The 22372-nt window shown below is 38.3% G+C and overlaps 2 protein-coding genes across 2 annotated transcripts; one reads left to right on the forward strand and one right to left on the reverse strand.

Annotated features, from left to right (window-relative positions):
* Window positions 1-1757: 1757 nt before the first annotated feature.
* pax1b (paired box 1b) lies at window positions 1758-8817 on the reverse strand (the record flags this gene model as incomplete). The annotated part of the gene is made up of 6 exons (XM_079180751.1): window positions 1758-1866; window positions 2872-2879; window positions 3309-3398; window positions 4867-5009; window positions 6615-7214; window positions 8790-8817. The coding sequence occupies 6 exons, from the start codon at window positions 8815-8817 to the stop codon at window positions 1758-1760; spliced, it is 978 nt and encodes a 325-aa protein (XP_079036877.1).
* A 4284-nt stretch (window positions 8818-13101) lies between these two features.
* Window positions 13102-14545, forward strand: LOC306711735 (homeobox protein Nkx-2.2a-like; the record flags this gene model as incomplete). The annotated part of the gene is made up of 2 exons (XM_079180752.1): window positions 13102-13348; window positions 13998-14545. The coding sequence occupies 2 exons, from the start codon at window positions 13102-13104 to the stop codon at window positions 14543-14545; spliced, it is 795 nt and encodes a 264-aa protein (XP_079036878.1).
* Between the last annotated feature and the right edge of the window lie 7827 nt (window positions 14546-22372).

The raw sequence follows: 22372 nt of genomic DNA on the forward strand, positions 1-22372 counted from the left end.
GTGAAATATCACACAAACACAAACACTTCCTAATGTAATATTAATGAGAAATACATTCACAATACAGTCACGTGTGTTTCGAGACATTTCGAATAAAAGTAATATTATTTATCGTGAACATTCTGTATTTTTTATGGGATTCTTGTAATTTGGTTAAAATAATTTTGAACATTTTGACTTTTTAGTTGGGTAAAGCTATGACCAGTTTGTAAGAGTTCATATAAAAAAAGATCAATATCATGTGTAAGATTTGCTTTGTTTGAGGTAGTTTGATTATTTAACATAGAGCTATAAAGTTCACATGGCAGTAGAGATTAGCTGCCGTTAGCTTCAATGGAAGGGTAACAAAATACGATTTATTATACGTCAACACTGGCGCCAGAATTAGCATCGATATTGGGGGATTCTGCAAAACAATGTATATATATATATTCATGATTACATTTAACCATTTATCAATCTTTGCTCTGCTTAAACATCTGGAAAACTCAATACCACCGACATACATTTTCTATCACGTCTTTATTAAGCACGTTTATAGAAAAATATATTTACAGCTTTACCAAAATATTTTACAAGATGATACAATTCCATTTGTTTTAATGGAATTAATTTAAATGTTTCATGAAAAAAAAAATATGGAAAAAAGATTCAAGCAACAAGTTTGACAAATTTGAGAAATATACTTATTTGCTTTAGATGAGAAGATCGACAGCACTTCTGTTTGTCTGTTAAATATGAAGCTACAGCCAGTTAGCTTAGCTTAGCATAAAGACAGGGGAAACAGCCAGTATGTCCAAAGGTAACAAATTATAGCTACAAACAACTTTAAAGCGTTACGTTTCTAAAACGTTATGTTTCTACCTGTGAAGCTAATATTAGCAGAGCACGTTAGCACATCATTAGCTAGCGTTAGAACGTCTATGCTACGCTAGCTGCTGAAGGTATACTGATTGAATTTTAATGAATGTAACAGTGAATAAATAGGAACAGTGTTGTTTTCTTAATTTCACTGTCTTTTGTCTCGAGCTCCAGGTGACGTGGTGGCTGTTAGCTTTAGCTTCTATCTTTATCTTTTTAACCTGTTTTCACTGATGAATCAGTTTAGCGAAGGGTCAATTAATCAATTAATTCATTAGCGGGGACTAAAACCAAAGTGTAAAAACAACTAGTTTGCTGTTTCAGAGGTGATTATGTGCAAGACTATTAATTGGATCTGAGCAGGGGAGACTCCAAGTAGTAACTGTGTGCGGACAAAACAAATAGTCACAAACTCTGTAAAACAAAATATATTAGTTAATTAGTGAGTGGTGGAAGTGAGGGTATAGGCAGATTTTGCTACCTCTGGACAGCTGTTTCCCCCTGTTTCGTCTTTATGCTAAGCTAAGCTAAACGGCTGCTAGCTTCATATTCAACAGATAGGCATGAGAGTGATATATCGATCTTCTCATCTAACTCTTCAAGAAAGTAAAATGTTTTGCTTTAAATCGGAGAGAAAAAAAAACCCGGACAGTTTTTGTTGTTAAAATATAAAAAACGAAGGTGATGTATTTTACATTTCTGGTTGCATTTGGTGTATTTCTTCCTTCACCACATGTCTGTGTGCTGCTCATTCTGGGAAACAGAAACAAATCACTAAATAAAATCCTGAAAGGAGTCGATCAGGAAGAGTTTTAACAGTCAGGAGAATGTTTCCTTCAGTTCTTCTGCTGCAGTAAAATTTCTCTTTGACTCTCCACAGAAACAAAACCCGACTATTAGTCTTTCAGCGTCACATCAAACGTCTTCTCGTGTTTCCTCAGAGTCGTCACGATGTTGAAGACAATCTGTGGTGTTTGTACAAAGGACTCTGAGGCTTTCGGTCCTCTGCAGAGAAAACGACAGGGAGGAAATCATTCATCATCATTGTCGTGTCTCATATGTAGTTACATTTTTCTTACGGCTTTAACAAAGGTTTTTAGGTTTTTCACCAAACAAACAGGAGGAAATAGTGCTTTTGTTGGGTACTATTTTCAGCGTCAGATGAATCCACATTTGGTGCTCTAGTGAGTATTTGTTGTGGGATTGAGTCAGAATCTGTTCATTGCAAACAGTGATGATCATTCATGTGTTTGAATGGAGCTCTATGGCTCAGAGGAAGAAGAGCTATCAGGCTGTGATACAAACACACACAACTTGTTAGTTGATATATGTTCACTTTTGGTGGAAGATGAGATTAATTGACAATTAGAAAAATATTGAAACTCACCAGACCTAAAAGTAAAAAATAATGAATACAAATGTTTGCTAGAATGGTTAAGACACTCACCTTTGTATTTGTTTTCATAGGGAATGCATGAACTGGGCTAAAAGGTCATTGTTGAATATTTTCTTTATTACTTTTTATTGGTTTTTATTTCCCATGTTGCTGTTAATCAATTTGAATGAATGTGTTAAGTATGAAAGGTGTGTATCACAGTGATATCACATGAGATTAGAAGAAGAAAGAATTAAACTCGGACCCGTTGAACTCCGGTGATTATTATCTGGTTCTGTGTGTTTATCAGCAGCTGTTATGAGGCCTGAAGCTGCTAGTTGGAGATCAGATTTGTGATAATTATTTTGAACTTTTCCTGTTTAAATTACAGCGAGTTTGTTTTTCCGTCCTTAAGAACTGAAATTAAATATTTTATATTACTGAAGAACGCTTTAAAAAAAACATATATTGAAGGTGTATATGCAGGTGAATTTTCTACACCTCTCATTATTCAGCCTGCAGATATGGTTTATAATACCATCTGTATTTACTGCTTCAGCAATGTGCAAACTAAAGACTTTTTTTTTCATAAACCAGTTTTTCTTCTGTGTAATTTGTGACCGTTTTAAACTCACCCTTGTTTCTTAAAAACACAAACATTAGTGGTTGTTGAGCAGAGACACGCAGCATTTAGCAGAACATAAATGTGTTTTTATAGCTTAAAACATGAAAGTACTGCAGCTTTTTAGATGACTGTTCTGTGATTCTACTTCCTCTTCAGTGTCTGAAGACTGAAATACAACTGTGAATATATCAACACAGGTCTGGAGGAAAAACTGGGATTTTGTGGGACAAAGAAAAGCCCAAAACAACGTCAATAAACATGATATCGATTTTAAACTAAATAATTAGGATCTATCAGGTTATCGTCATTGAAACAAGTGTTGAATTCAATCTCACCGTCTCTTTGTGGAAGTTTAAATGATGTTGCAGGGTTAAAATCTGCAGGACTCTGAGTGAGACTGGGAGTGAGACTGGAGGACTGGGGCTGCCAGTGGTGTCCAGTGCTCACGTAGTTGGCTGCTGGACCTCCGTACATGCCGTACTGGTGCGGTGGAGAATACGCACAAGCTGAGACGTAACCAGGCAGACTGGAGGAAGACTGAGGGGGAAAAAAACAATGAAGAAAGAACAATGAATCTATATGTTTAAAACTGTTCACTAAACGGAACTTTACCTTCTTAACTTAAAGTGAATTTAACTTGAATCTTATTCTGACAGTGATCCTAAAGTTTTAACCCCACGAATGTTTTTACTTTTCATGAATGTCTTCAAATCTAAAAACGTCGTCACTCTGGAAAATGATCCTGTCGAAAACAAAATTTCCGATATAATTTATAACTCATATTTTCTCGGATCCACAAAAAGTGAATATCTTTTGGGCATTGTATGCCTTTATTTGACAGTGTTAGTGGAGACATGTGTGGACGAGAGAATCACCAAACATGCAGTTAACGGTCCAGCCAGCCAGGAATCAAACCGGGGACTCACTGCTCAGGGCGCCCATGTGGTTCACTCCCTCACCATTCACCTATCATGTTGCCCAAATGTCCACTTTTTTTTTAAAGTCCTCACTTCACAAAAATATCTTTGAATATCCAAAGAATTTTATGTTTATGAAAAAAAGGAAATCCTGACTTTCCAAAATTGTCCAAAAATAATCCAACTTTCCAAAAATGTCCCAAAAATTGCCTGACTTTCCAAAAATGTGATAACATATCTTCACTTTCCAAAAATTTGTCAAAATTATCTTCACATTCCAAAAGTGTCCAAACCTTCAAAAAACATCCAAACACTCCTCACTTTCAAAAAATGACCAACAATGTCTTCATTGTTTTAAAATGTCCAAACTTTCCAAAAGCGTCCAAAAATATCCAGACTTTCAAAAATTGTCCACGAATGAACAAAAAAGTCAAAACTTGCCTTCACCTTCCCATATAATTTCAACACTTTCCAAAAATGCCAAACAAACGTCTTTCCAGATGTTTACAAATCGTCATCACTTCTGAGGTCCACAACTCAAATTGGTCCTCACAAACATACAACCAACACAACATGGGTTCTGATCGACTGATTGGTCACCGTTTTAAAATCAGATCTCAGGGTTCATTAAACGTTAAAGTCTACTACAAACTCAGCCTGTATGTTACTCACTGATGAATAGAACAGTATCATCAGTATACTGTCGAATCTCTTTGTAACACTGATCCACAGTCTGTTTGTAGTTTACTGCTATAAACCAGCTGGAAAACAGAAGTGGGCCTCGATGACAGCCAATCAGAGCTCTGGTTACATCAAAGCCTCACGTGAGCCACAAAAATAAAAACAGATGGAAGAAAAACAGCTCAACAAAAAGAAGTATTTTTGTATAAATTGAGCCGTTGTCTGTTTTAATAACTTTATTATCAAATTAAGTTCTAAATTCTACCACGTATTTAATTTAACAATCAATTTTATATCTATTTATTTATAAATCCCTCTTTAATTTAACCTTTTCTCTAGTGGATAGATTCATTTTACTTTTCAGTTTCCTTTGCCATCACTTATTAATTCATGTATATGTTATTAACCTGCTGATGGTATTTGATGTCCGGCTCGTTGTTGGTTTTCTCCACTCCATTGACTCCAGATGGAAACGCTCTGCCGCTGCTCAAACTGCTCAAACTGGTCCAGTCCTCCATTTTAGCCGAGTGTCCATCAGATCCACACAGAGCTGAAATTGAAAACGATACTGAATTAACAATTATTCATTTTACGTTTTGGGCTCATATCTGCAGCTGTTGGTTCGACAAAAGTCTTTCAAGCCCACCTTAAAAGATCCGTCCAGTTCAAACCATGTATTCAATATTCAAATATATTTATTTAAGGGACAAGTTTCCTGTTTTACTTGAGAAAATGCTGCTGAAATAAATAGTAAATAATGGAAATGTGCTTTTGTATTCAAAACTAAAACTCAGCTCAAACTGTTTTTTTGCAGACCACAGGTGAATACAAAAAGATTTAAATTCATTCAAACTTTCTTCATATCCTCTCGATCATTGTTTTTGGCCACTTTAATATTTCCCATAAAGATGTAGATGCTAAGCTGATCTTCAGACAGAGATTGGAAACAAAAAACAAAACAATTTCAGACTGATGAACATGTCATGATAACAAACATGTAACAAAATGAATAAAGAGGGATGAAAATATATTAGAAAAACACTCAAATATATTAGATATTTATACATAGCTGACCTGCAAACTTCAAATGTATTCAAAGCCATTTTTAGTGTCTGGATGTCATAAAGGCCATAAAACTATATATGAGAACCTTTATTGTATAAACTCATAATGTGTTGTTCTCTCTTTCTTTACTTGTTTTAATAAGCAGATTGGATAACTCCTATTTATCTGTCTTTATATACAAACATAAAGTTCTGTAGGTCTGAACAACGTCTGTCTGCAACATTAAGATGAAGATGAGGTTTAAATAAACCAGCGTTGGTTCAGTTACAGTTCTGTGAGTTTGTATGAGCAGAATAACAAATCATGAATATAGTGTGTGGAATAAAACTAAATAGAAGAGCAGAAGCATGAGCAGCTGATTTAATGTAAAACATTATAAACACAAGAATTTATGAAAAACTTCAAAAATAATATGGGCTCAACAATCCTAATATAATAATATTATGTGATTATAGGCGAGAAAGATTCATTTAAAACAGACATAATTAAAATGACAAGTGCATTAAAACATTAGTTATAATAATAATACTTAAATTATTATTCATATTATTATATAGCTTTCTATACAATAGAATATTTCTTGCGGCATTAACTTTCTTTTCTACCAACTATGATTTTACATTTTGTTTATTTGAATGTTTCTTCTCTTTTTCGATATTTAGTTGGCTAATTCAATATATTTAAGTTTGAATACTTTTAAACCAACAATACATAAATAAATATCTCTTTAAAAAAACGACAGACTATATTTTTGGTGTAAATCTAACGGTTTGTTTTTTTAATCTTGAAACTAGAATATTGTCTTTTTTTGCTTCTAAAATAGTTCAGTTTTATTATGATCTTATAAAACTTTCAAAAACATTTTTTTTAAAACAAACATAACTTTGTTTTAACCACTATTGTGAGATCATAAATGATCATTTGAAGTTTTAGAATATTTTACTTCATTGAGGCTATTAGTCTTTATTGTAAACATGAATAAAGTTTAATCAGATATAGAATCATAATGTGATACAATAAAGTGAGAAAGGTTTCGTCTTCAGTAAAACATGAAATGAGGAAAAGTGTTTTTTAAAGTGTCTCCACCGACCTGTCGGGTCCATGAAGGCTCGGATGCCCAGGATGTTGTGCCAGCCCCGCGGCAGGCCGACGTGTCCGGGGTGCCCGCTGCCGGTCCTGGTCCCGGTGTGGCTCACCACTGCGGGCCCGGTGGTGTAGGAGGAGTATGGGTAGACACCGTGTCCGTACTGCAGCTGAGCTGGGCCCGGTTTGCTGCTCTCGTTCGGCGGAGAAACAGCCCCGAGTTTGTGCCTGAGTATCCGGCTGATGGAGCTCACGGACGGCACGTTGTACTTGTCGCACACCCCGTCCGACAGCAGCCGGTCCCGGATCTCCCAGGCGAAGATGCCCGGGTCGCCCTGCTTGTAGTCCCGGATGCTGTCGACCACGGCCGGGGTGGTGACCCGCGGCTTGCTGCCCCCGATGGCTCCGGGCAGGATGGAGCCGGTGTCGTGGTAGCGCGCCAGGATCTTGGACACGCAGCCGTGGGAGACGCGCAGCTGGCGGCTGATGTCGCAGGGCCGCATGCCGAGCTGCGCGAGCTCCACGATCCGCAGCCGCACCGGGTTGGGCAGCGGCCTTCCGTTAACGAACATCCCACCGAGCTGGTTCACCTCCCCGTAGCTCTGCTCTGCGCGGTGGATACACGAGACTGAATGAACAGCGCCATTATCGATTTATTATCAGTTATTGATTATAATTCATAATCTCTAAATGTGATCTCAGCCTCAGCAATGCTGCAAAAACACAAAGTGTGCGTTCAATGAATATAAATGAATGTGTGACCTCGGAAATATCAAATGTTTAGACTTTATTTAACTTTCATTACATAATAAAATGAAACCAGCTGCAGTTATATGCATTTAAGAGGTATGAACATTTACAATATAATATAAAGATATAATAGCATACACACATATATATATATATATGTCTTCAGCTTCCAGAATAAATAAAGGAACTTTGAGGATTAATGAGGTTAAATTAATGATCGAATAAAACAACATGTTCGTGAACACAACATGTGTTTTCGTTTAATTATAATAATGATTAAAGAAACATTAATTATGTCGCAACAGCAACAATAATTATAATTAAAGGACTTTCAGGTGTATTCACATTGAAGTGATGTACAAAAGGTACATTTAGCATGTTTGTGTTTCTGATTATATTTAAAGACATTTCTGTTGTGTTTACAAACATCATGTAAATAAAACCTTTAGGATTAATAACAGAACATGAATAAATCACATCAGGTTACAAACTTGTGTTGTTGTTTTTTAATCATAAATTATATTCTATTTATTTGGAAATCAGATATTTAAGACACTTGGAGATACACATGTATTTTTCTCATGATCAATTTTAATTTCTCGTCAAACAACAGACGTCATCCTGTGAAAGCTGAGAGTTCATGTGTCTCGAATTCTTTTAACTTTAATATCTGGTTATTTAGAGTATATTTAATCATCTCCAGACTCGCAGGAAGCAACATTTCCTTTTGTTTTTATTATTCTGACGTCAGATTCAGAGTCAAATACATGCATCATTTTATTTATCTGACGTTTTTATTTTAAAGAATAATTTAGATTTAATCTAAATTCACAATCAGGCAAGTGCATAGTTTCCCCCAGATTAAGAGATTATACTTCAATTCCATTAAACGACATATTTTCCATTATTATAAGTGGTATTTGATTAAGTTTACTTGTAACAGAAGAATAAACTCCAGACAACCAACGTTTGTTCTTTTCTCATGAGGCTGATATTTTTTAAAAGCACCTTAAAACATGAATTAATAAAACATTAAAGAAGTTGTAGTTTTTAAATCCCTGCTGCTGGTCTTAAACTTTAAGATTAATAGTTTAGGGGACTTTAAGGACCCTATAGTCTGACAATAAAACACACATTTCCAAATGTACAAGCACCACTAAAGCCACTTATCCATGAGAAAAGATCCGATTTATAGATTAAATTCCATTCTAGTCTCTGTTTGGTGTAAAAATTCAGTTTTTGTCGTCTCACCCATCAGCTGTCGTCCAGCGTCTCACTGCTCCACCGTCCAACGACTGCAGCCTAGTGATCTGAATCCTCTCCTCCTCCTTCTCCTCCTCCTCCTCCTCCTCCTCCTCCTCCTCCTCCTCCTCTTCTGGGCGGACGTGGTGTCATCGTTTCCTGTCTGCAGAGGATCATTTTGCGTCAGCACCCAGAAGAACGAGGGCTCCTGAAGGCATCTTTGGTCCAAAGTTTAAACCTGTGATTCTCTCACTGAGGTTCTTCCTGTTTTAGAGGTTCTTCCTGTTTTAGAGGTTCAGGGAACAATGAAGCGGCTCAACTAATATGGAAAAGTTAACAAATAATATAACTGCTCACACTGAGTGAGCTGGAACATCTGAACACCAACTGTTGAGAGATAAACTATATATAGTTAACAAGCAGCCGAGAAGTTAAACGGTTGAAATGTAACTAAAAGACTGTGGAGCTCTGAAACTATTTTTGATTTAGATGTCAACGTTTCCTCACACAACGGTTCGTATGATATCTGACAAAAAGTTATTCTTCATTTTTCCAGCAACACGTGTCAACTTTTGCTCGTGACAGCGCAGTGGTAGAGACCTGTCAATCACTGTGTAGCCCCGCCCCTAAAGCATCCCCTGCTTTATGGTCTGTGTGACTCTAAATGGACCATCATTCACTAAATGAACATCATGCTGTGTTGAAGAAGACTTGAAACTAGAGATTGAGACCATAAACTCATGTTTACAATGTTTACTGAGGTAATAAATCAAGAGAGAAGTAGAGTCATTTTCTCATAGACTTCTATACAACCAGAGGAGTCGCCCCCTGGTGGACATTAGAGAGAATGCAGCTTTAACACACTTCAGTGTTGACACATGACACAAGCTACGCTACCGGCTAGAAACAACGAAGCTAACGTTTGACAAAGATATGAAATGTTAGACACAAAGTGGTGATTGAGCCTCTGGCCCACGGATGAAAGTATTGCAATAGTTATATATTTGCAGTTTTAGGAACTTGGTGAGTGTGGCAACATTTCCGAGAAAATAAAATACAATTATTGTAGTTTTTCTCTAATGAATACACACACAAAAAGGCAATCACCATTGTGTTGCCTCCTTCATATATATACACATTTATAGAAGGACTTATATATATATATATAGTGATAACAGACATTTACTTAAATGAAAATCTTCAAGATTACCACTTAAATGTAATTAGTTACATCCTGTCAAATAATATAAAAGTACAAATGAAAGAATCCAGTTTGTTTCTAGCAGCAGTTTCAAGACCATGAAGACGAGTACAACATGAAACACTATAATAATACACCAATAAATACTCCCACACTGACTTTTCAGTTGAAAGCATCATTCTTAATACAATGGCGCCTCCTTTTGGACACTTCTCCTCACTGCAGTCAGAGAGCATCAGCTGTCATTTAAACACATTTTTAAATGTGGTGGAAAATGTTTCTACTACATAATGGGAAACATATTTTTAAAGGTCTGTACATTACACATATGTTTCAAAGGGGGACACAAGCAATTTGGTGTAAATCATATTTAATTAAAATAAAAAAAGGCTTCTACGGACAAGCAAGAAAACATTAATGAAGAATAAAATACCAATAACAAATCAATACCATCATACCTACTGTTATTATGATTAATAATACAATGTGAGATTGTATAAAACTAATATTGGAAACTGATAAAGAAAAGTAAAGAAAACTAGACCAACAAAGCACATTTGATTTCTGGTCATATTTAGTTATTTTTGGTACATTTTACATTATTTCTTTCTCACAGTTGCTTTATAAGTTTCCTTTAAAGATTTTAAAGTTAAGATAGATGTTATATAAAATCAAGCTCGGCTATATATTGATCCATTTATCTGATTTATCTCCATGAAGATGGAGCTGAATATCTGGAGCTGCAGTTCCTCTGTGTGACAGCAGGGGGCAGTCTGAGCTCAGGGTGGAGCAGAGGGTCAAGTAGCTTTAACTGCTGCACTCATTCATGTCCAATGTTTAAATTCTAAATATCATATTTAAGTTTTTATTCTGTTTGTCATTTTCTTCTTATATTCATCTGATTTTCTCACCTTTCAGTTCGACCTGACAGACAAAGTTTGGGGACCACTGCTCCACGTCACTTGAACGCACTGAGCATGCTCAGAAGATGCTGTTTATGTGAACAGCAGTTTGATTTTGTACAAAATTAATTAAGAAGTTTTATCTTATTATTGTTATTGTTATAAAATAAATCAACTCTGGGAAGTTGTTGACTGCTGGAAATGGGAACTGGTGTGTGTGTGTGTGTGTGTGTGTGTGTGTGTGTGTGTGTGTGTGTGTGTGTGTGTGTGTGTGTGGTCATGAATATAGAAGACAGTCTATTGAAGGCAGCAGACTGAATACCATGACAACTCCCAGCAGCCTCACATGTATTCAGTGTGTGTGTGTGTGTGTGTGTGTGTGTGTGTGTGTGTGTGTGTGTGTGTGTGTGTGTGTGTGGCCATTATAAAGTGTTCAGGGGGAATAAATGGGATAAATGTGGAGGCTGTGCGGCCTTTGTGGCTGTCGCTCGACGTGTGTTTGTTTGCAGACTTCGACCACCCAGCAGGATCCAACACACACACACACACACACATGCACTGAACTCATTGTCACACACACACACACACACAGCAAAGTAAAAACCAAAATCTTCACCAAACATACAAACTGTAAAAATCTTCCCTAAAAACCAGAACAAAGGAGTCATTTCCTATTATATTATTTACTGTCATATTTAGAATTGAAGACTTGTTTTAACTCTGAATGTTTCTCACAGCAGTTCTAGTTTAAGGACAGAACCACAGAAGAAGACAAGAAGACTGATCAGCGCACAAACAACTAGAAACGTTCCTTCATTTCGTGACAGCACATTTCGGTATGTTTTAAGGAAACAAGGGTTCCTAAACAGACTAAAGATCTTTATCATCTCTGAGCTCAGCTGATGATGTGTAACATGTAAACAGCTTTTATTATTCATTCATCTGTTCCTTTAATAAAGGAAGAAGATACAACATGTAAATCAGAACGCGTTGAATCTGTTCAAAGATGTATTTATTCTCAAAGCTTCCAGTGTTTGTGCTAAGCTAGGCTAAATATGAACTGTGTTTATAATGTAAATGTTTTCTTTTTAAATACGTTTTGGATTAAACTGATATACTTTTGATATCTGACTCTGAAACGATGCTCTAAGTGTCCCAACATGCACAACTCCAGGAAAATTAAATTCATTTGATTATTTAAACCGGTCAAAATGTCTTTATTATGATTAAGCATCAATAAGAAACACGAGCATCATCAAGTAATGAAGAGGTGCAGAAATCATTTCTCTTCTAGAGAATAAAGATGTGAGTCCATCAGCTGGTGTGTAAACACTTTGCCTCTCGAGTTAATCCTCACAACACACACTGAAACATGATGATCATCTGACATGTTCTCTATGCAGACGCTCAAAGTTTGACTTTATTCCTGATTTTTCTTGAACAATTCTAATCAAAGGCTGCAGAAGACACTGAGTGCATTTAGATATAATCTGATGTATTCTATATACAACACAATATATATATATATATATATATACACACACACACACACACACACAGAGCCTTCTGTATTTCCTCACCAGTATTTCATTCCTGCAGTATGGAGTTAAACAAAACAATAAGATTAAAGCTTTAATTTAGTAAATAAAAGTAAACTAAAGTACTTGAATTGGAGAACTGTATCTGTAAAATGTCCTGTTTATTGTAAATGGTTTATTGAACTCTCATGTAATCTTGAGCTATTTAACAGTTTTTATTTTACTTTTAAAATATTCATTTTTTCACCCTTTTCAGTGTGTTTTCAATACAAAATTGTGTTAATAAATATAAATATTTCTCAGTTTTTTAAATTAAAACAGATTTGTATTCACGATGCTTAATGGATCTCCTCTCACATGTATAGTGACAAAACAACACTAATATTATATGTATTCCACTTCCTGTCTTATATCTGAAAGCTCTGACTAAACATGTCAACAGGAAGCGGATCAGAGACTCTAATAGATGTAAATGAGTCGCTTCTTTCTCTCTAAACCCTCCATCATTAAACATTCTCCTCCTCCCTGAAGCAACAGCATCTCTTCACGCGCTGCTCCCCCCCCCACCGCACCCCCCTCGACCACTTGACCCACGGGACCCGCCTCCGTCCTTTTTAACGGCCGGTGAAAAGGACGGAGGACACAGTCTCGAAATGTCTTCCCTCATGTTTATTTCATGCCGTTAAATCCTCTCCGGTCGCCCCCGCGCAGCTCCGGGCTCCGCGCTCCGTTTAACGGCGTTCATGGACCCAAAGCCTCCGCTGGCTGCTCCTCTTTAACGGGCTCCAGAGGCTGAATCACCGCTGGAACTTTTCTCTTCTTCTCTCCTCTCCTCTCCTCTCTTCTCCCTCCGCGCGCGTCATGTCGACCAAAACGGGCTTCTCTGTGCGCGACATCCTGGATCTCCCGGACCTCCCGGACCCGAACGGGAGGTGCGGCTCCGGGACCGAGGAGACCGAGGAGGACGACGCCGAGGAGGCCTCCGCAGAGGCGTCATCTGATGCGGGAAACGCGCAGAAGTTGGGATTTAGCGGCCGGAGTTTGTGCGGCAGAGGCGGAGGAAGCTACGGCCGGTGGAGCCGCGGATCCGGTAACGTGCACTTCTCATGTGAGGACTATTTAAAAAGAAATATGAATATTTAGCATATTCATATCGTATTAGTTACATATTTATATCTCATTTCTGACTCTAAACTCTTGATTCTGACACTTCTGCTCGTGCGTAATTACCAAATCAATTGGCTCATTAATTGTATTTATCTGCTTATAAATTGATGCCTTTCTAATTAAAATATATCATTTACTAAATGCAACTTCATTTTTACTATTAATAGATCAAAAATACATTAGATCCTCGTTTAATCCTCTTTTATGTGACTGTCTGCAACATCTGATTGTTTTTATTTAATCACCAATTAAGTCTCGTTATTAATATGAAATGTTAAAGCTGCAAAACTGCTGCCGATGTTTAGTTTGAGTCCTTTAACAAAGACAGCTGATGAGCTGTCACATCATTCAGACCTGTTGAACTTGATGAAAGTAGTTTTGTGAATGAAGGTTTCCAGCTTTGTGACAATTCAGTTTAAAGGAAACTAAATACAAACGTGAGCTGGAGTGATTATAACAAACATGTAAACGTTCATTGATAGAGGAACGATTTCAGTATTTGTGGTGAAAGTTGTTCTGTGTTCCAGTCTGTTTCAGAGTAATCAGAGTACTGAGAGTAATCAGATTACTTGTCCTCTCTCCCTCTGCAGTACACGGTATTTCCCTAGAGTCCCATACCGGGACCAAATCCCCGGAGCTCTCCACGGACGAGTCCCCGGACGCGGAGCGGGATGCGGCGGGCTGCGCGGCGCAGAAGAGCCGCGGCAGGAAGCGGCGCGTGCTCTTCTCCAAGGCGCAGACCTTCGAGCTGGAGCGCCGCTTCCGGCAGCAGCGCTACCTGTCCGCCCCGGAGCGGGAGCACCTGGCCGGGCTGATCTGCCTCACCCCGAACCAGGTGAAGATCTGGTTCCAGAACCACCGCTACAAGATGAAGCGGGCCGAGCACAGCAGCTTCGAGACGCTGCAGCTGCTGCCGGCGGCGCGTCGGGTCGCCATCCCGCTCCTGGTGCGGGACGGGAAGCCCTGCGACCGGATCACAGCGCAGGACCTGGAGGTGACGCTCCGGTCCGGCCTGAGCCTGCCTCTGTGCGCCTACTCCCCGCTGCTGCACCCCGCATACGGCGCGGAGCACCCCGGGCTGCCGCAGCAGCATCCAGGGGTGCGGCAGCTGGCGACCATGTACCACTGGAGCTGGTGAAGCAAACACTGACTGAGTGACACGATGCGTAAAACCCTGAAGAAGTTCCACTTTGTAAGCTCGTGTTCGGCTTAAACATGATTGTTTCAAATTCACAACAGCCCCTTAAACGATAAATGCCACTTTTAGAAGAGTAAGAAAATGACATATTTCTTTAATGGAGTTTGGTTTATGCCAGAAAAAAAAGTATTTTCCAAAAAAGATCAGAATAAAACGTGAGAATAATTTAATTTTAAAGTGAAGAACCCTTTTTTTTTTTTTACTTAAGAGTCACTTTTTTATTTAGTTTTCAATCTTTTCTTGAATTCAAAAACCAGTTTTTAGGGGTTTTATTCGTGTAACAGCGAGTTAACCTTTTTGTTGCATTTATATTGGAAAAAGTATTGATTTCCATTCTTATCCTCATCAGACAAAGAACTAATACTTCACTCGTTGTTAATTTATGGATGGAAACGTCCACCGGATCATAAAACAGGTCAAACCAAACGTGGTCGTGTTTATTTGGGACTTTGTGAGTTCTGGTTTTGTTGTGTGGTTTTTTTCTGCAAACGTGTCACTTTTATCACGAGAAAATGTTTCCGTGTGTTTTATAAATCTATTTATAATGTGTTGTTTTGTAATAAACTGGATATTTATGATGGTGAATAAAAGTTGGAGCAGCTGTGAGTGTTTTTTATATTTCAGTCTGTTGAACGTGATCAGCTGATTGTCGCCTTGACAGGAATAATAATATTATCATCATCTCATTTCTAATAAAACGATATGTACAATATATATATATATATATATATCACCATTTAAATCATGCAGATGCCAAAAAGACTTCATTATGAGTCGATGTATAAATATTTAGAATACATTTAATCTCAATTAAAATGTCCATATATAATATTTATATATTATTATGTGCATCCTTATTCACGAAATGTTTCTATACGGAGCGCTTATGTCACATTATAATATATCCATTTCCTGTGAGTTACATTGTGAATTTGGACAGATAAATAACAAAGAGAAGTTATTTCAATAGAAGTTATATTTTATGAATATATGTAGTATTTCAGCTAAATTGATAATATCCCAAAAACAATTCTAAAAGTCGTTGGAGTTTGGTTTATGTGCAGATTAGTGTTTATTCCTCTGAGTCATAAACATCAGCAGCAGCAATATTTAGGCAGCGGTTCCAAACCTGGAGATCAGCGTCAGAAATCTGTGATTCAACTAATAAAAAAAGGTAACGCTCCTTTAATTTGTAGCATTATTACAATTCAATATTTGATCATTTCAACTCTAAAAACCCTTAAAAAGTCTTCAAATGGACTCCGCCTCATCTTAACAAGCCGAGGTTTATGAGGTGTCACGTCTTCGGTTTGTTGTTACTTTAAAGTCAAGGCTGATGACTTTATGGACAACAGAAGCATAACGTTTTTATTTATTATAACTTTGTTTCGAGATAATGAGAATTTACACCAACGCCCCAAATCAGAGAAAGCCTGTACACAGTAGATCTTTAGGCCCTGCATCATGAACGTACTTCAGGCATTCATTATTTCAGCTACTGAGTTTATCGTGTACTCCTAAATTAATTATTTTGATAAAATTACCTCACAGCGTAAACATTGAGAGGACCGGAGCTCTAAAACAAGTATTTTAAAAAGAATAGTTTGGGAATATGATTTACTTTCTTGCAGAAGAAGATCAATCCGACAAATATGAAGCTTCATCCAGCTGGAGACGGTTGGAATCCAGGTTTAGTTCCTGGTTCTAGTTGGAATCCAGGTTTAGTTCCTGGTTCTAGTTGGAATCCAGGCTTAGTTCCTGGTTCTAGTTGGAATCCAGGCTTAGTTCCTGGTTCTAGTTGGAATCCAGGTTTAGTTCCTGGTTCTAGTTGGAATCCAGGTTTAGTTCCTGGTTCTAGTTGGAATCCAGGTTTAAGTTCCTGGTTCTAGTTGGAATCCAGGCTTAGTTGGTTCGTCTGGTTGAGGTTCTGGTGTGTTCCTGTGAGACAAACACTTGAGGTTTCCAGGTTCTAGTTGGTGGATTTTGTTTCCTTTGGGCAGAACCAGGTTGTTTCCTGTTTACAAAGTTAAACAAACTAAATTAACATTTATTGTCTCGACTTGAGATTGACGTCAGTGGAGAAACATATTTCTTTAAAGTTGCTCATTACCTGATTAGTTCACCTTAATCTTCATGAAGTTATGAGAAGTTTACGTTTATTAACTCCACGTTTTAATATTAGTTTTTGCTTAGTTTGTGTTTTTCAAACAAAATAAATATGAAAACAATAAAATGTCACTAAAACTCACTTCTGAAGAGTGGAAATGGTATTTCACAATAAGAGCATCAGATGTGCTGCAGTTATAAATTAAATTGGTGCTTTTATAATCTTCAGAATGAATGTTTTTGTTTTTCTATTTCAAACATCTGACAGGATTAAAACATCTTCACTGCAGCAGACGACTTCATTCAGCCAAAGAAAAGCAGCTATTTACTGTGTTGTGACAAAGGAAAGAAAGACCCCCCTGTGTGTGTGTGTGTGTGTGTGTGTGTGTGTGTGTGTGTGTGTGTGTGTGTGTGTGTGTGTGTTGGGGGGTCAAAGGTCGGCTCATCTCAGAGGGATGATGTCACAAGAGAGAGGGGGGGGGGTCAAAGCTTTGAGACAGTTATAATGTATCACCTGCTGCAATAAAAGAGGAGAAGAAGAAGAGAAGCAGGAAGACACCAGGATGAAGAACAGAGTAAAACAGATGAAAAGGTTAAAAGGATTCGGTTCAACACGTTCATGTCGTCAAAAACAAACCAGCAGAGACACGTTTGATTAGAAAGTGTCCTGATATAAAGATTATAATTAAAACACAACAGTGAGCCTCATCATCATCATCACACTGTAGTTTATTCTGACTCAATCACACACACTATAACACCAAACGTGGATTCATCCGCCGCTAGAAATAGTCCCCAACAAATCAGATCAAACAAACAGACTTTTTCTCGAATACGTTTGATAAAAACTACAGAAAACAATTTATTGAGACTTTATTAAATAAATAAACGGACATTTAATGCAGCACTTTAATGAACGTGAGGCGGAAACATTCTTCAGTTATTATAATGAAAGCTCTGCTTTAGAATGTAATCAGCAGTGATTTTATGTCAGATGTGATTTGCAGTAAGTTGGTTAAATCCCATAATAAACAACAATGGTTCTTTAATTAAAAAACATTCTGCATATTTGAAACTATTTCTTTGTGATTTTCTCTCCTCTTATTTTATTTACATAATTTTCCTCTAATGTGTTTGATTCCATGTCATATACATTATTAGTGTATTATATAGTTATATATTTCATTAAGCTAATTTCTAGTCTCATTTTATGTATTTGTACTAAAGTAAACAAACATTATTTTAATGTCTCATACTTTAGTGTAAACATTATTTCAGTATGTGTATCTATTGGGCTTTGGTACATTATTTTTTATATTTTGTTGTCACTAGTACCGTTTAATAATAATAACTATTTTTTATTGGTGTAGTTTATATATATTTATACTTTTTAATTTTGAACTCATATAATCATTTTTTGGACGCAGCAAACATCACGTGATGTTCATCCTGCCGTCAGCAGGTGGCAGCAAAAGCTTGATCAAAACAGGCTTACACCCACACACACACACACACACACACACACACACACACACAGTAGTTTGTTCTGACTCAATCACACGTGCTAATTCTCACGAGAGCACCAAACGTGGATTCATCCGCCACTGAAAATAGTCCCAAAACATATATTTTATGTTTTATGAATACATTCTATATAAAAAGCTTCAGTTTCCAGTTTCAGTCCATCCAGACATTTAAAAACAGGTGTGTGTGTGTGTGTGTGTGTGTGTGTGTGTGTGTGTGTGTGTGTGTGTGTGTGTGTGTGTGTGTGTGTGTGTGTGTGTTCACTAACCTGAAGAAGGCGATCTCCTGCCGTGTGATGAAGAACACTCACAGGAAGTTTGACTCTTCTGATGGATTTTTTCTCCACTTGGAAGAATCTTCACCTCCACCTGAGAACCTCTCAGCGCTCAGGTGAGTTATGACGTCATCACAGTCCAGCTCATCACCGCCTCCTGCTGGCCTGGAGGGGAAGTGCTCCGACACAAACAGACTCGAGCTGCGTTCCAGATTTCATACAAAAAGATTTCATATTGTTTTATGCAGAATTCAAACTACTTCCTCTTAACATGGCACCTTCAACTTTGACCCTCTTGCTCATGTATCTGCTGCGCAAAGGATTGTGGGTGGAAACCGTAGACTGTATATAAGAAGTGGACGCAGTCACCCATTGAAGCCTCGACTTTGGCAATTTTAAGCCGTCTCCATCTTTTGTTTTGCAACCAGTCAACAGGAAGTGACCATGTTGACACCTGGTATGGACGTTTTCTCTAAATGAGCTTTTTCTCAGACTCAGTAGCTCTTTATTGTTTGACAGTATTTTCTGGTTTATGGTGTGATTAAATAGAGATATTTCATAACACCTCTGACTCTAATATGTCAACATGAAGCAGGACGTTTGACCCGGCAGGCTTTATCTAATGTTAGCACAGCTTTGATAAGATAATGCGCCATCTGTATATTTAAAAGTAGAATCTCAGAAAACTTGTAATAATAATAAATAAGTACAACTGTACTTTTTAATGTATAAAGACACTAAAGGAGGGTGGAACAATACCACAGTAAATCAGCACCAATGACAATATAAATGATATTCAACAAATTAAAATTACAACAATTAGTTTCAAAACAGAAAAAAACCTGAAATTTAAAAGAAAAAAGAAGCACAGACTGACCTCACGATGGCGCTCTGGAGACACACACACACACACACACACACACACACACACACACACACACACACACACACACACACACACACACACACACACACACACACACACACACACACACACACACACACACACACACACACCAGCTCTGTCACCACGGGTCTTAAGGCGAGTGCGTGGGACAGACAGACTAACAGGTTTGACCTGAGAGCGCGGGCGGGTGAATATGGGTGAAGTAGATCAGCTGCGTATGTAGGAGCCTGACAGACCGTGTAGTGTTCTGTAAGTGAGAATCTTGAAGTGGATCCTAAATGCTCCAGGGAGCCAGTGGAGAGATCGGAGTACGGGGCTGATGTGAGACCGTCGATTTGTCCCGGTGAGTAATCTGCCGGCAGCGTTTCGGATGACCTGCAAACGGTTAAGAGCAGATACACTGAGTGATGAGAAAAGTGTGTTACAGTAGTCGATGCGTGAAGAGATGAAGGTGTGTGTATAATCATCTCTAGTTCAGCTGTTGATGCTACAGATCTCAGTTTACTGATCTTTCTTAGGTGGATGAAACAGGATCTGGACCGCTGCTTAACGTGGGGGTCAAACGACACCGATTGGTGAAATATTATCCCCAGATCAGCAGGTTGAAGTGGGCAGCAGAGGAGAGAGGACCAAGACTCTGCTGCTTTGATTTTGAACCGTTTAATAAGAAGTAAGCACCTCAAAGTGTAATGCTGTGGTAAAGGTCAGATATGTTGAGCTCTGGTTTATTGAGTAAATCAAAATGTTACATTTCTGTTTCACACCTCAAGCTAATAAAAGACATTGTTGTAAAAGTTTCAAGATGATTGTTCTCTGCAGGCGTACATAGTGAGGAGCTAATGAAGAATTCTCATTGCTGTGATGAGCGATTAGAGCATTAATTCAACATACATGTTCTGAATGAAATCAATGATGTCGGACATTTTCACTACTGTTAAACCACCTTTTATATTTTCATATGTATCCTCCTCGTGCTCATGTTTGGGGGGCAGCACACAGTTCATGAGGTAATGGGTTGAGACCGAGGCGTAATTGTGGAGTCAGATCCAGTTCATCCTCTGAAACTCCAGGTGGAGAAGTGAAACGAAAGTTCTGCAGGAGGCTGGTGAAGAAGATGAAGAGCTCCATCCTGGTCAAACTCTCTCCGGGACAAGCTCGGCGACCTGCGAGAGAGAACAAAGGAAAGGCTTCAGGTCATCTGCAAGTAAACTAACACTTAACAGCAAGTTACCCCTCAGCTCACAAACCTGCAGAAAAAGGCATGAAGGCTTCTCGCTTGATGAACCTTTGGGGCAAGTCTCTGTGTCTCATGGATGACAGCGTTGGTGAAGTGCAGGTTCTTCCTGTCCTCCGCCTGCACTTGACGACTTCCTATCAGCCTGTTCAGCTCCTCCTGGACCTGGTCTGGAAGAAGGTTTTTGTTTCAAAGAGACAATTCAATAGTGTAGCTTTGACTGTATGTCTTTCTGTGAAAGTTGTGCCTTACCTTGTTTTCCATAATCAGATATTAGCGTTATCTTTCTTAGCATTCAGCTCAAGGCACTACTGGGCCCAAGTTAGTCTCAGTGACCACAACAGTGGTTTAGGTGTGTATTTACACCTGTTGGTTCGTGTCCGGAGCTCCTCACACGTAGTTCTTTTCCTGCCTCCCTATCCGGGTCTATTTTTGCCGTCTCAAGTTGTTTCTTTGAAGCATGAAATTCAATGATAGCAGATCTAACATCTCCTGACTCTTCACAAAGCTTACTGCACTGATGAAATACACTTCCTTCTGCCTTTAGCTTTGTGAGTGTTTGGGTCAAGTCTCTTAAAGATGGGAGGGGCCCATGGTTTACAAACCTCCAACCAACAAATGAGCCGAACGAGTTTCTGTCCTGACCCCTGACCCCCCCCCCCCCCCCGTGATTCCATCCACAAGCTCCAGATCATCGTCTGGTTCATCTTCTCCCCGACCTACAGGCACAAACTAGAATCTGCAACGCCTGGTGAAGACTGTGAGGAGATGGACCAACGAGGCAGAGCTGGAGCTACAGTCCTGCTTTGAGTGTTTCTGAGGCTGCTGCTACAGACCTGGATGAGCTCACCGACACCGTGACATCGTACATCCGTTTTTGAGAGGACACGCGTGTGTGCCGACTAAAACCTTCTGCACATACAACAATAAACCTGGTTTACTGCAGGACTCAGGCAGCTTCGATGGGAAAAGGAGGCGGCCTCCAGAAACACTGACGAGCTGGAAGACAGGTTTTCAGCCAACGACCCCTCGTCAGTGTGACCAACTACAAGATTAGGACACATTGTAGTTCAAGAGACATTTTAGTTGTAGTCCTCCCTCACTTACAGGTGGTCCTCAAAGATAATTATGCAGCTTCTTCATTATAATGATTATGAAATATTCATGTGACTGAAACAGTTCTGAGGAACATCATGAGAAAGTAAAGTAGGTCGGGAGGACTCTGTACGGAAGCCCTGAGGGGCCAGTGCGGAAAAATACATGATCTATTTCCTAAGTCTGATTTAAATTGTTTTTCTCGGTTTAAAAAATGTTTTGTCAAATAACATTATTTACTGTTATTTTCAAACAACAAAACAAAATAAATCAACTTAAACAACAGAGGAAGGTAGTCGAGCATAAACACATGTCCTTGACAAAACAAAAAGAAAAAAGGAAATGAATATATAAAAACACAAATTAAAATGAATTACATGGAATGCGTACTGCGCAAATCAAGCACAACCAGGATCCTCTTTCTAAAGGCCTGATGAACACAGTTGAAGCACTTTTTCAATAAAAATGTTTTTAATAGATTTAAAGAAGACCAACTGATCCTGTTGACCCAGAGCAGCGTCAGTCTGTCGGAGAGGTTTTGTTTCCTGAAACCGAACTTGATTTGTTTTAACGTAATGTTGCTCTGAAAAATAAAGTAGTTCCAAGCGACACAAAAAAAACACGAAA

This window comes from Pholis gunnellus (genome assembly GCF_910591455.1).
Source record: "Pholis gunnellus genome assembly, chromosome: 19".
Classification (NCBI taxonomy): domain Eukaryota; kingdom Metazoa; phylum Chordata; class Actinopteri; order Perciformes; family Pholidae; genus Pholis; species Pholis gunnellus.